Source organism: Emys orbicularis, chromosome 3 (genome assembly GCF_028017835.1).
Source record: "Emys orbicularis isolate rEmyOrb1 chromosome 3, rEmyOrb1.hap1, whole genome shotgun sequence".
Taxonomy (NCBI): domain Eukaryota; kingdom Metazoa; phylum Chordata; order Testudines; family Emydidae; genus Emys; species Emys orbicularis.
The window spans coordinates 88,818,585-88,832,712 of NC_088685.1; the positions used below are offsets into that span (position 1 = coordinate 88,818,585).

Consider the following 14,128-nt stretch of genomic DNA (forward strand, 5'->3'; position numbering starts at 1 on the left):
AGTATCAGACATTTTAGTTCATTTATTTTAGTTCAATACAACATTTTAAAGATAAAACATTTAAAAATAAAACAAATGAGGACTGGGAATTTAAAATGAAGAATAATAATCTGTCCCCCGCCTATGCCTCTCAGAACCAGTGTTCTGCTGACACCCTTTCTGCTTACCTGCCTACCTTCTTCAGCACATGCCTTGTCCCAGCCCTGGTCTCTAGGATGAAGGATTTTGTGATGGATGTTTCAATGAGACATTGCAACTCTAACCAGTTTTTAAGATCTCCTTCCTTCACTTTGATGGCTCTTTTATTGATTTTCAGACTGCATTTAATTTAAGTATAATTTCAGTTAAAGAAGAAATTAATGGGATCCAAGTTAGAAAGTACACCTGTACCCCGATATAATGCTGTCCTTGGGAGCCAAAAAATCTTACCACATTATAGGTGAAACCATGTTATGTTGAACTTGCTTTGATCCACTGGAGTGCGCAGCCCCGCCCCCCGGAGTGCTGCTTTACCACGTTATATCTGAATTCATGTTATATCGGGTCACGTTATATCTGGGTAGACGTGTAGTAGTATTTTCAAGCTCCCTCTGGACCCGATTCTGCAGTCCCAATAAAATGAAACTTCCATGGGAGTTTTCCCTCTCTGGATACTGCAATATTAGATCCTGAGGGTATATCTAAACTCAAAAAAGCCACCCATGGCAATGAGTCTCTGAGCCCAAGTCAACTAATTCGGGCTCGTCGGGCTTGTGCTACATGGCAGTGTAGATGTTTCCATGCGGGATGGAGCCCTGGGCTCTGAGACCTACCTCCCTTCCCTACTCTCAAAGCCCGGGCTCCAGCCCAAGCAGGAACATTTACACTGCTATTTTTAGCCCCATAATGCAAGCCCCAGTTAGTTGACCTGGTTTCTGAGACTTGATGATGCATTTTTTTTTCAGTGTAGACATTCCCTTAGAAAGCCAGCAACATCCCAGTGTGTTGGCTACAATATAATATCAAAATAACTGCAAAAAGCAATGCGAAGGGCCAGAATCTGCACGGCAGTGTTACTTCATAGTTACACCACTGTGACCAAGAGTAGACACTTGCTCTCAGTGTTTTCATTTCTTCTTCATTGGCGTCAGCTAAATTAATTTGAGTTTCCAAGCCTTACAAACCTGGTGAATTAAAAACAATCAAGCTTGCTTCCCCATTTCCTCTAGGCTCTATTTATAATTTCTATGAGCCTTCATTACCTCTGTTCTACAGTAGCCCATTCTTTGAACTAGAAAGGTCACATTCTAACTATGATTACTGAAGAAATTAATTCTGTATTGACATCATAGCTAGACAGTTAAGTAGCCTTGGTAATAAGACAGTACAGCTGTTAGAGAGTAGTCAGTATGATAAAAGCCACTTTGTTTTAGCCTTCATTTTGGTAAATGTTGGTGAACTGAAATTATATGTAAATTTATTATGCGTGAACTGGTTTATTTTTAAAAATGTGAACATTTCTGGGAATGACACATTTCCGAGATTTTAGTGTCCAAACCATTATTGATGGTACATTTTATTTTAAAAAAACTCACCCTATATGCTGTATCTCATTAAATTACTGAACAGTCTCCCTGCATTTTGATCTTTTTCTCTGATCCATTTATGCTACAAATTAGGAGCGAACAAAAAGTTTGTAGTGTTTTTTGTCCACAAGACTAGTAATCTTTTCTTATTCCTTTATCTTGACAGGTATCTCAATTCAAATGACATTTAATTAGATTGTAAACTAAAGCATTTGCACAAATTACATAAATAGCAAATTACATACATATTGTGTGTTACTTAATTTGCAGAGGTAAACTCAAGTTTTTTGCCAGCTAAATATTCATCTTGCTAAAGAGAAAGCACTGTCACTGCACAGGTTTTTTTTAAAAACTGAATTCTAATCTAAGGTACACAAATGGAAATTGAAGGTCTCCCTAATTAATTTGCTGTGGCACTCAAGCAAAGATGTCCAATATTGGGTTTCCACTTGAGCAGTATTAAGTGCCCATTTGAAAGGTTAAACACAAACCCATCGCTTTCATCGTTCTACAGTATCGGAGAGACAAAGTTGTTTTATCTCTGTGAAAATAATGCTAAGAATCTATACTGAAGATTCATTAAAAGTAAACTATAACTTTTTTGCTTAGCTCAGCAATCTGAAAGTTCATAAATAAAGGAGCACTTTCATTGACACCAGCAATGTAAAATCCCTTAATCAGAGATAATGAAAAACCACCTCAACCAAAGCCTTCATTCTACTTTAAATAGTAGGACTGATCCTTGGACCCACTGAAGTCAATGGAAGTTTTGTTGTTGATTCCAATGCAGGAGAGTGCTCATAACCATAACACACGTGTTTGAGAGCTCCATTGCCTACCTACCATTGCCAAATGGGAAGCTTTTTGTGTCACATAAAGGGCCCCAACTCATCATGCTCTGCAGAGTTTAAGCTTTTTGGGGGGGGGCAGAAGGGGGTGTTAAAGTAAATTTCTAGCCCTTATGTTTGTGCAGAAAACTCAGTCTGCCTGAGGCACTAGACAGATAATGTCACCGCTGCTCAGAGATTGCCAAGAGTAAAGTTAGCAGTTTTACTGCTGCTATTCAGGATCCTATGAGGAAATGGGAAAAAGACAATAACTATCTCAATTTCTCTGTTGCTTAATAGTTATGAGTCACAGCAGAGGCTGGGAGGGAGTAGGGCTATTCACACATGAATAAAACAGACATGGGCTTTTCTCCATTCACTGCCATGGCACCTCCTTGGGGTGCATCTGGGGATTAGCTCACCACAGGTTTGATGCCTCTCTTACGGTTTCTCAACCCCTGGTCCCATTCTCTCACTCTATGGCCTCTCTCATGCTCCACAAGCTGTAACAGCTCCTTTTTGTAGTTTGGCCCTTTGGTTCCGGTCATTATAGTTTCCTGTCTTTCATGGTATCCAAGTCTGTCTAAACAAACTGCCTCAGGCAGTCTTCAAAGTCCACTGCTCCATCTGTAACACTTCCCCAGTGGCTGGTAGACCCAGGCCCACCCTCTACACTGGGTGCCAGCCTAGGGACCCGACAATCAGCAGCTAAGGTCCATGCGGTCTCACCCTTGCTGCTGTTTTCCCTAGGCTTCTTCCTACTCCTTTCTCTCAACTCTGAGCGTGACTGTCAACTCTCTGCCTGCCCTTCTGGGGGCAATGTCAGCTGTCCCAGGCTCTGCAGACCTGGGTTCTAGTCCCATGATTCATGAACTGGGGAAGATAAGTGTTTGGCTACCTAGTTCACAAGCGGGGCTTGAGCCAGTAGGTGTGCTCAGAGGCTGTCTAACTCCACACCAAACAGCAGTAGGGTTTTGGGGGGTCACTCACTTGAGAAGGGGCAGATCCCTGTTCAAATCCCTTCTCCTCAGCAGGACTTGAACTGGGAATCTCCTGCATCTCAGGTCTGTACCCTGAGCACTGGGCTAAAGGTTATAAGGGAGGACGTTCTTGTTCTGCCCACTCCCCAGTGGTTTTGTGGAGTTAAGTGGCCTCTGAGAATGCCTACAAGACCCACATGCGACTTAGGTGGCACTTACATTCATGAATCACTCGGGGGTTTAGGCTGGAGATAGTTGCTTGGATGCCTAGAGAGAGGCTGCAGTGCACATGTCCAGAGGCAGAAACATAGGCACAGAGGGAACTTTTGCTGCAACTATGTAGGTGCTAAGCAAGTTTAGGTGCCTACAGGGTTAGCTGGCAGCTGAGTGGGAGTTTTGTGGATTGCAATGGGGCCTAAAAACAGGACTAAAGTACCTAAGTCCCTTTGTGGATCTGGGCCGCTGGGCTTCAGCTCCTTATTCGTAAAATGGGGATAATAGCACTTCCTTACCTCATGTGACATTGTGAGGCTAAATAAAGATTGTGAAGTGCTCAGATAGTAAAACAACAGGGGCCATACAAGTACCTTGGGTAGATAGAAAGATGGAAGCCCTGCACAATATCCAGGGACAGGACCATGATAAGAAGTCCAGCAGCACCCTTACCTTTCTCAGTAGCTAGGATCTAGCTGGTGCCTCCTCTGCTTACCACCTTCTGTATCAGCTATTGACTAGTAGGTTCAGCTTCTAGCTACCGTGGGAATTGCAGTCATATCGGGGCTTTTGGCAATTGACTACTTTTATGCTAATGTGGCAAATGATGCCACTTCTTAAGATGGCTGCCAATGTAACTGACAACTTTGTTTTCAAATGCATTTCATAACTTATTTCATCATACCATGAAGCATGAATCCTGCTTTCTTAACAACGTTTAAATTAGTGGGCTCAGCTGCTATTTCCTTTCAGTTATGCTTTCACAGCTCAATTTTCCCAAACATTTTACATTCTAATTTATTGAAAATATTGTCTTGTGATAAAAATCATAGATCTATCTACATATAACTATATATAATCTGTTTTGTTTATTTGATATTTTCAAGTTAGTAAGCATGGAATTACAAAACAGACCTATGGGACTCTGTAAACCCTTGAGAAAGGTCTGCCTGTGCATATCTCTGTCGTAATGGTACCAGAATAGTTGTAAGTGCTGTAAAGGGAAATGATAATAAAAAGTAAAATGGTTTGATTTAAAGCAACAAAATTATCTATCGTTCTGGTCAAATAATTGTATTTAATTTTGAAAACCTCATCCGTTGCAGATGTTTCCAGACTGTTACCCTTCCTCAATCCATATGGAAAACAAAATACCATTCAGTAACAGAGGCTGATTTAGAGATGGGGTTGGTTCCAATATAAACAGTTCTTGGCTAGGCATTCTTCATAAAAGTGCACAGTCATTTTTACCATATAAAGTGGGAAACACAAAGCCTTAACTTAAAAGGCATTCTTTCCCACAAAGGCGAAGAGCTAAAATGTTTTAGCTGGCTGCAAGCTAGCTAAAGATAATTTAATACCAAGCCTCAGCACTAATTTATTTTTTCTACAGCTAGTAAGTATAAAACTTGTTGTCATATATATGCACTGTGGCAAACAGAAATACTGCTAAGTTTGGCAACGCAGATGGTCCAGATACCTCTCCTAACAAATGTCCATTTTGTTTCCCTTGAATAAAATACAAGAAAGATGTAAATAATTTTGTGTCATTCTCTTAAAAAAGAAATGAATAACTGAGTCAAATGTTTTTCACGTTAGTCCATAGGACAAGCTAGACCTAAAACTACAATTATCAACTACATGCTTACCACCCACACATTTCCAGATGTCTAGGACCACTGAAGCAATATATATATATATATAAGCAATATATATATTCAAAGGCTAATATGCCTAAGAGGCATTTACTGCAGGTATTATTGTATTTACCATGAGAACATTGGATAACAAGAAGGTAAAACCCAAGGAAGGCAACTGAAGGTGACTGAAATTTTATTTAGAGTTGCTTTATTATTTAACCAATAGATAAGATAGCTATTGCAAGGCCTGTAAACACCAGATGGAAGCCACAATGCAAAACATTAAAAGACACACACAGTCAAAAATTCTAGTATGAAGGCTACCCCACTAGAGATGTAATGAGTTCCTCACTGGCTCAAAGAAAGGGTGAAAGGGAATATCAGGTTCAAAAGTAAACAAACAGCCCCTCAACTAACCTGTTTTCCTTCCCCTGAAAAATAAACAAAATAAAGGAAGGTGCCCATAGAAATCAGGAATAAACCATCATGGACTTGAGGCATGCTCTGAAAGTGATTAGCAAAGGGAATTTAGGGGACCTATGGAGCCCCCACATAGACTCCCCCCATTATTCCACTAGAGGATGGGGGTTTTCCTATGTGTAAAAAACCAAGTAGCCCATCCCAAACCTGGTAGATTCTATGGGATCTGCAGGAGGCCAGGTCCTCTGCATGAAGCCCCTGTGACTTCGCCTTCCCTTCCTCCCACCTCCCTGGCAACATGGTTCTGATGGATCTGTGCCCCCAAGGACTCCCCCAGACTCTATAAGTCCCAGGCTGTATTATCTTTTCCAGGGAATCTATGTGGTACAGAAGGGGAAGATGCATCATGCTCCTCCGAGCCTGCTTGTTCCTGAGCAACCCCAGACTCTACAGTGAGGTTTACACTGGATCTGGAGGAGGGTATACATGGTCCTGAGGAGGTGACAGAGTTCCTCTTCTGCATGGAATGGGGGAGATCCATGAATGGATGGTTCTCTCTGAGTGGGCAACTAGATGGTATTGTATGGGCCCTGGGAGGAGTTCCACAAAAAAGCATCATCGACTGAAAAAGCTTTGCCCCTGCTCTAGTCATGACTTAACCTGTGGTCTGACCAGCCCTAACCAGTCATGACTGGCTCACAGCAAAATCAGGCAAAAGAAATTTTCCTGCTCCTTCCCCCTCCCATCCCCTTACCTCTACTAAAAGTGATAGGAATCATAGTAGGGGGAGAATAAGCGTACTATGACGTGGAACCAAGGTTTGTAATAGGCTGACTCAACCAAAATGGCAAAAACAATCCAGACACTTTAGCTAAGAATGATCATTGTTAATGCATAAAGAAAAGGTTAATCCCATTTAAACCAAAAAATACCTCACATCTTTTGGCTTCTTGGTGTTTAGAAATACTGAGTTAATGATGCAACATCTAGCTATCCATCTGTCCATTCATACCTTCTCCCCTTCAACCTACCAGCTAGTCCTCTTTTTAGCTTCCTGACTCCCAATCCACTGGGTCCTACCCATCTGACATTCCACCCAATGTGTCACCCTTCCCTTTTGTCTAGGAGCTGCTGCTCCACCACACACTCACTTGCTGGTCTACTTGACACCCCTCCCATCTGATATCTATGGGGAATACCAGCAGAAAGGTCATCCTTGGCTAATTAGTGCAAGGGTGTAGGAGTTAAGCGTATATCACAGCTTACAAATCTTAGCTAAAATTGTTGGTTTTGATAGAGTTTGTTACAGTAGATTTAGTTTGTTGATTAATTATAGAAACACATTTGGAACTAACATTTTGTTATGTTAAAAGAACCCCATGAAAGTGTTCTTCATCATTTAGGGGCCAGTCAGAGTCTTTCCACTGACTTCCACTGGCTTTGCAACAAGCCCTCACAAATAATGTTTAATTACTGTTGTGTATAACACATTGTAAGCTGGGAATTGAAATCTGCTTCCATACCTAAATGTGTTTTCCTCCATTGTTTGTTGTAAAGGTCAGATGTGGGATGAGTGCTGGGCTTCTGGCACTACTTTTTTGTTTGTTTAAAAAAAAAAAAAACGGAGCCCTGCTGCATTTGTTTTGAGAAAAGAAACATCTAAAGAATTACTTGGATATTTCTAGCAAATATGAACAACAAACACAGATCAAATTTAGTGCATTCTTTCATCAGAAAACAATTCAAATGGCTCAATATATATTGTACATTCGGAATACTAGAATAATTTTGGTGGTCTTTTGTTGACAAAGAATGAGGCATCAAGAAGAGAGGAGTATAAAGCTGGTGGATTGATAAGGTTACCGCTTGCATTAGAATCAGAATGCCAGATCCAAACACTCCTGAATTTGGGTAGTGTTTATAAATGAACTGGGATCCTGATCCAAATTTTGCAATCAATCTTAATTAAAACCCAGATTGGAATGTCCCTAAACTTTAAGGGGTTTAAAATCTGGATCCAGAATACAATTTGAGCCCACCTCTCCCATCAATATTTAGGCATATTTGTCACAAATCTCTCAGATTAAAGGTATTGGTCATATTTTTACAGCTGTTGAGCAACAAAATTTCCAATTAGAATCATGGCAGCTGTGGTTGCTTGGCACCATTTAAAATCAGGTTATATCACTCTCCCTGACATGCTGATCCTTGTATTGCTTCCCATGCCCATTAATAAAACTGGACCTTTAATTCCTTCTAGTCTTTCCCATGCCCATGAATAAGAGTGGACATAAAACTCCTTTTATTGTTTGCGCACCCCTGAATAAGTTTGAGCATTTTATTGGTACTTTCCCAACATTTGGTTAGCTGCAGTAAAGTTTAGCTCATATTATTTTACTGGTTACATTTTAAGCACAGACTCTCATCTTCTTGACTAAATTTGAAACACACAACTTTTCCCACTATCCTCTAATTCCATTTGCTTCAGCTTTCCATGATTTAAGGGATTTGGGGCTGGCTGCTTAACTCCTGCAGCTGATTTTCATTAAAACTTTGATGAGAAACTTAAGTTGGAAATGCAAACATCTGCAGTTAAACATCCTCCTCATTAATGGACTTTTCTCAGAACATAACCCTGTTACACCAGGAACACACAGCAGCAAAAAATCCAAATTACCCATTATGGTAGTTAACCTAACATAACCCTTGAGGGTCTGAAATGAAACTCATTACAAGATCTGCTTTTTGCACAGTGAGATGCAGCTCCCACTAGTCAAAAAATATAAAGATCTTTGTCAGGTTAAAAACCCTTTTGGTCTGTTTCAAATGGATGCATACCAAAAGCAGGGATCAAACTGTGTTTCTGCCAAAACAGTTCCTAAGTCTTTCCATTCCAATTTTTATTGCTGGGAATGGCACTTTTGATTATGGTTACTTTGAAGCCTACATTTTCAAGTTACTAGTGATTTTTGAGTAGTTAAATTCAGATGCCTGATAAAGGGGCCTGATTTTCAGAGGGGTCCAGCTATTTTTGGTTATCACTTTATAAAAAATCAGGCCTCTTTAATTGGGTACCCAAAAATGAAGCATCCAAAATATCATTAGATGCTGCAGTCTGCAGATCAAATTCTAACACATATTCTACTTATTTTTAAAAGATTTTTATTACATGTTGGTAACTAACTACCTCTTCACAGAGCTTAATCCTGATTTTTCATCTTGTCTGGGTTGTTGCTAGAATAGAGATGAGTCCACACAATGCCCCCAGACCTGGAGACCCCAAAATCAGTGTGTGAAATTTGAATCTAGACCAAGGTCTGACTTTTGCAAAAGGTGTCTGACTTTTGTAACTGTCCAAACCATAGCCCCAATCATTCTCAAACACTCATGTATTCAAAAATTGGCTGCTGATTTTGAGGCTTGAGTCCTTGGATCTAAGCAGAACCTTTCCAATAAAATATTTTAATTTTTTTATATTTGGCAAAAATAATTCCTGGCCTAAATCCATTAACTTCAGCATAGTTACACAAAGGATTAATTTGGGCCAGTGCAAACTGCTCTCTCTCCATACATCCTCCCCTTCCTGGATTGGGACACTTTTCCCCGCACCTCATTCATGAGCTAGGGAATCTAAAATTCTTGGAAGATTTGAATAAGCCACTAAAAGCTCTGATACTTTTTAGCATGTTTTTCATACCTATCTTCCTAACCTGCCTACAAACAGCAATTTCTAGGCTCAGTCTCAGAAACAGAATCCCAGCAACCCTACTTATACTCATGTTTAGTTTCCTAATACAAATTCTCCCTACTGATTTTGCTCCTCTCTCTCACCTGGATGCCTTTTGTTAAATTCTTCCCTAGCCCCAACTTTGGAAGGAAATCTCTCATTCTTAGTGCTTGCAAATCTAGCCCACTTCTCTTATTACTTCCAAAGGACCCACTGATTGGTAGTTCATGACCCAATACTTGTCCAAATCAAACCCTTCCAAGAAGATATTGCATTCTTCAAGAAGACACCCTGGATCCTGTACTATGGAAGGACTAATGGCAGAGCTCCAGCGTGGAGCAACACTATAGAAGCATCTGAACTACAGAGAAAGAAAGGAAGTAGGAAATGGATGGAAAGCCATGTGTAGGAGGGAAAGACCATTATGGTATGAACAACACTGACCAGCATACTAGACTCCTAGGGTACGGCTACACTACAAATTAAGGTGTGATTGAAACATGGATAAGCATAACCATACTAACTTTAATGTAGCTAGTGTGGATAACAATAGCAGTGAAGAGGCAACAGCGTGAGCTTCAGCATAGACTGGCAACCCAAGTACTTACGCTGCTTCCCATGAAGCTTGTACTGGAGTGGTTAGCCCACACTGCAGCTCGCAACACTGTATCTTCACTGCTAGCATTACCCATGCTACCTGGATTAACCGGAGCTCTCTGAATGACCTGAACAAAGTTCTAGTCCTCTTCCGGGGAAGTTGTATGTGTTGCATGGGGCTAGGAAGGGTGCATAATTGGTGAGTTTTTTTGTAAAAGGACAGCAGAGTACAAAGATATATGGGTACCAGTCCTCGAGGGTCTGTCCAGTTACTGGGATTCAGTACTCTCACATGACATTCAGGTATTTAATATTCTTGTATCAAACATAAAGACCTTTGGGTTCAAATCAGATACACAGGAAGGCTAAAATTCCAGCTGGTTCTGAATTTTTCTAAAGCCAGTTCTTCCATGCACCATTAGTTTTTAGGTTACCAAACCAGGAAAAGGAGAAAAGTAAAAGGCTAAGGAATATTGACCAGTGTGTTCCCTTGTACCTCAGGCTTTCTTCTGCTTCCCTTCAATTATTCAATAGGTTCATAGTATCACAGTCTCAGCAGAATTTAAGAACAACACAGCAATGTAAACCCAGCCAAAAAAGTATGTATTTTTAGACGTTCCCACCCACTGTATTTCTAATCCTTCATATTTGCCAGTGCATTATCTAAATAAGAATGGTTTGCAGGGCAAACTCTGCATAGTATTAACACCACATGATGAAATGTCATGAATTCATTGTGGTTTAGACCTACATTCTGGCTATATTGTGGTTTGTTTGCTTTGCGGTTAAGTACAGACCTTCACTGGCACCATAGTCTACCAGGATGCATTATGTACAATGATTCTGTGGTTCTTTAACTCTACCTCACAAACCCACCCGCTATATAATTCAGCACTGTTCAGCATGACTAACAGCCTCTGTCTGCTTGGGGGAGTTATAGGCCTGAGCCAATGTTTAGACTAAGGAGTAGACTCAAGCAGGGCTGTGTAAAAGAGTCTCTACTGTGGTTCACACTGATCTGTGGATAAAGAACTCAAGCTCACAAAACGGCTAGTTTTAAAATGCACACTTAGGGAGAAATCCTGTTCCCAAGGCCCAACCTGAATAGTTGGGCTAGTGCTGGGGAAATCTCTGAGGGCTTGAGGGAGGAGTCTTCCCCAATCAGGCTACAGAGAGAAAGAGAGCTGCTCTATGACCTCTACTCCATTCTCAGGACTGGAGTAGTCTTCCCAGCCCTAGCAACCAAATCTAACATGGGGTCACTGGGCAGTGGATCCATGCAGCAGCAGATCTACCTGCCCTGCCCCCAAAGAATGTCTGTACATGGCCACTCAGGGAGTTGCCATGCAGCTGGGCTCTGAAGCACACAGGGCATGTACCTCCATAACGTAGGGGCTGAAACCCAGCTGCCATTCCTCACAATGGAGCCTCAGTGGTTTTGCAAGTAGGGCCCTCTGCACCATTGGAGCAGGCAGTAGGATTCAGTGCTTAGGGACAGATCTAGTGTCCACAGAAGTGAGTGGAAAGACTCCCATTGGCTTCAATGGATCAGGCCCTTAGTGCAAATATTAACTATTTAAAAGATAAAATAAAATAGAACAAATGACACCTTTCCAATATCTTCATCCATGAATGGGGGTGGGGGAGAGTGTCTTTCCTAAGCCATGTGCAAACTATTATTCAGCACTTTCCTGGTGTAAAGTCCAATAGGTTAAACGAAGCACACGCAGTCTGGCTTTGTGGAGTCATTCAGTGTGATTATACCCAGAAAGGCTAGGAGTTTTATCTGTTAAAAGCTTATGCCCGTTATCCTGTGAAACTCAGTTACAAAACCCATTTGTCTCTTAAATCAAGCATTCATTCAGGGACTTTCCATTTTGTAAGCAACAGGTGGAGATACTGTTTCCCAGTGGCTAGTTCCAAGCCTGTGGAGAAGAGATGTACTTCCCACATTATGGAATGTATCCAAACCCAGGCGAGCTCCCCACTGCCTACATATTAAGCTGGGCAAACTTAGGTTCAAAACTTTCTCACATAGGTCACGTTTCGCCCCAGAGAAGTAGTGGAGTGGGCAGGCCTTTCCTGAGATTCCTCAGCTGTTTGGAAGCACAATAATGTGGGTGAGGTTTGCGTAATCAAATTTGGCCTTATACTGAAGCCCTATTGTCCCAGAAGATTTTTTTCCAGGATGCTGTACATTTACTTTCATGGTTATTATCATTAGTAATCAAAGCATGGTAAAAACATTTAGTTTCATGACATAAGATATCAGTGTCATAACTGTGATATCAACACAGCTGTGCTTATCTCTCCTTTTTCATTTTCTCTCTCATTTTCTGATGTTATGCTAGAGCAATTATTCTTTCCCTTCCCATGACCTTAGGTGACTTAATTTGCCTCCTACTTTGTATCTCCCACACACGAGACATTGATCTGTCTCTAGTGTGCCTTGAAGTCATTTATTTTCTTCTTAGTTTTTTTTTTAAATAGTTCAGTTCAGATGCAGCCTTACTGAAATCAGAAGTCTAAAGTAACTTCAAGAAGCAAAGATTGCAAGAAAATTTACCACAACAAAGTAACTTTAGGATCGTCCTGATTTCTTCTGTCATTAGTCCTACTATCAAACTTTCTGTAATGTTTGAAATCTATGCAGGTGTTTTCTTTGCAGGCAGTTTCCTAAATACCCTTTGATTTATTAACCTTACTCTAACCATAAAAGGAACCTCCATTTCCAGAGCTGGATTTTATGTAAGAGACAAAAGCAAAACTTCTGTAATATGGTAGATTTTTTTTTGGCAAACTCTTTCTGGAAATCCAAGTGAATTTAAAGATCCGGTGACTATTGTTGTGACAATTAACCCTTGTAAAATAACTCTGTTTGGACAGGCCTATTTAGTTATGCTGGCAGGAAAGTCAGAGACGTGCTAAGCTAGTACCACTTTATAGTACAGCTGTTTATTCAAAGCAGGCAGGGCATGTGTCTATTTTGAAGTCTGAAATGTCTCTTTCAGCCTGAAATGCAATGTCCAAAATCCCCCCACAAAACTCTACAGTATCACTTGAAGGTTCAAATGATTAAACTAACTTTATCCAGATGGGAATTTCACCACAAGCACATGAAAGGAGAAAGCTCAGACTCTAGAGATAGAATGGAGTTACTGTACCTCAGCAAAAGGCACCCAACTTCCAGTAGCAACTGACTGCTGCTGCCCTCTGATAACAGCGGATTCTTGATTGCTGACCGCTGAGCTACCTTCAATGACAAAATGAAAAACGCTGCCCTCGCTTGAGGCAGCGCTGGAGAAGAAACATCCCAAGAAGAATAATATAGGAAAAACAAGGGGCCAGGCTGAGATCAAAGCCATTTCCTCTCCTTACATCCAGTAGTGGTCTTCTAGCTTCTTAGTAATTGTTTACCCACTTCTGCAATCAGCCCCCACCCCCCTTCGTTTAGTAGTGCCTCAGATATTTTAACTTTCTCTCAGCTTTCAGTTTCCAGATGTGGCACTTCAAGGCAGTCTAACCAGATCCTTATTTAAAAAAGAAAAGCTCTTTTGCTTCCTCCCTCGCTCGCAGTCTGTGCCTGTGGCTCCTCTTTTTCCCTAGAGGCTTCAGCTGAATAACATGCAGATGGGCAGTGCTTAAACAGAGAGTGTCAAACACAGATTGTATTCCAGGAAAGCACCACTAGCTCCCCAGCCACCTTATCTCCACTCTGTCAGGATACAGACTGAGTCTGTATTCAGGGCTCTGGCTTCCTTCATATGTTCACATCATTCCTTTTTACCTTTAGATTTGGGATCCTCCCACTCAAACTTTGCCATTCAGAAACTGAGGTCGGACCTTTACTCTCCCTCCCCACCCCCCAGTCTGGACATAATCTGGCTGCTCCAGAATAAGAATCAACTCTCATGATTATTTTTTTTAGCACCTCTAGTTTATTCAGCCAAAGACAGAAAGGTGCCAGATTTATTAAAAACTTTAGAGGCCCCTATTTAGGAGGGGGAGCATGGGCGTGGGCGTGGGCAGGGGGATCAAGATTCAGAATGTCCCAAGTGTTAATACGGGCTAGGTGGCTTTTCTGTTGATCAAGATTTCATGTTTGTGTGACCGAATGGAAGATATAGATCTTATTGAAACAGTACAGTCTAATATGGTT

General features: G+C 41.0%; 1 protein-coding gene across 1 annotated transcript in view; it reads right to left on the reverse strand.

The window, feature by feature from the left end:
- Positions 1–13,334, reverse strand: part of LAMA4 (laminin subunit alpha 4) — a 126,567-nt gene extending 113,233 nt beyond the window's left edge. The window contains exon 1 of the mRNA XM_065400888.1: positions 13,134–13,334. Within this exon, the coding sequence (XP_065256960.1) occupies positions 13,134–13,334 (201 nt within the window). The remainder of the gene's footprint in view (positions 1–13,133) is intronic.
- Positions 13,335–14,128: the final 794 nt, after the last annotated feature.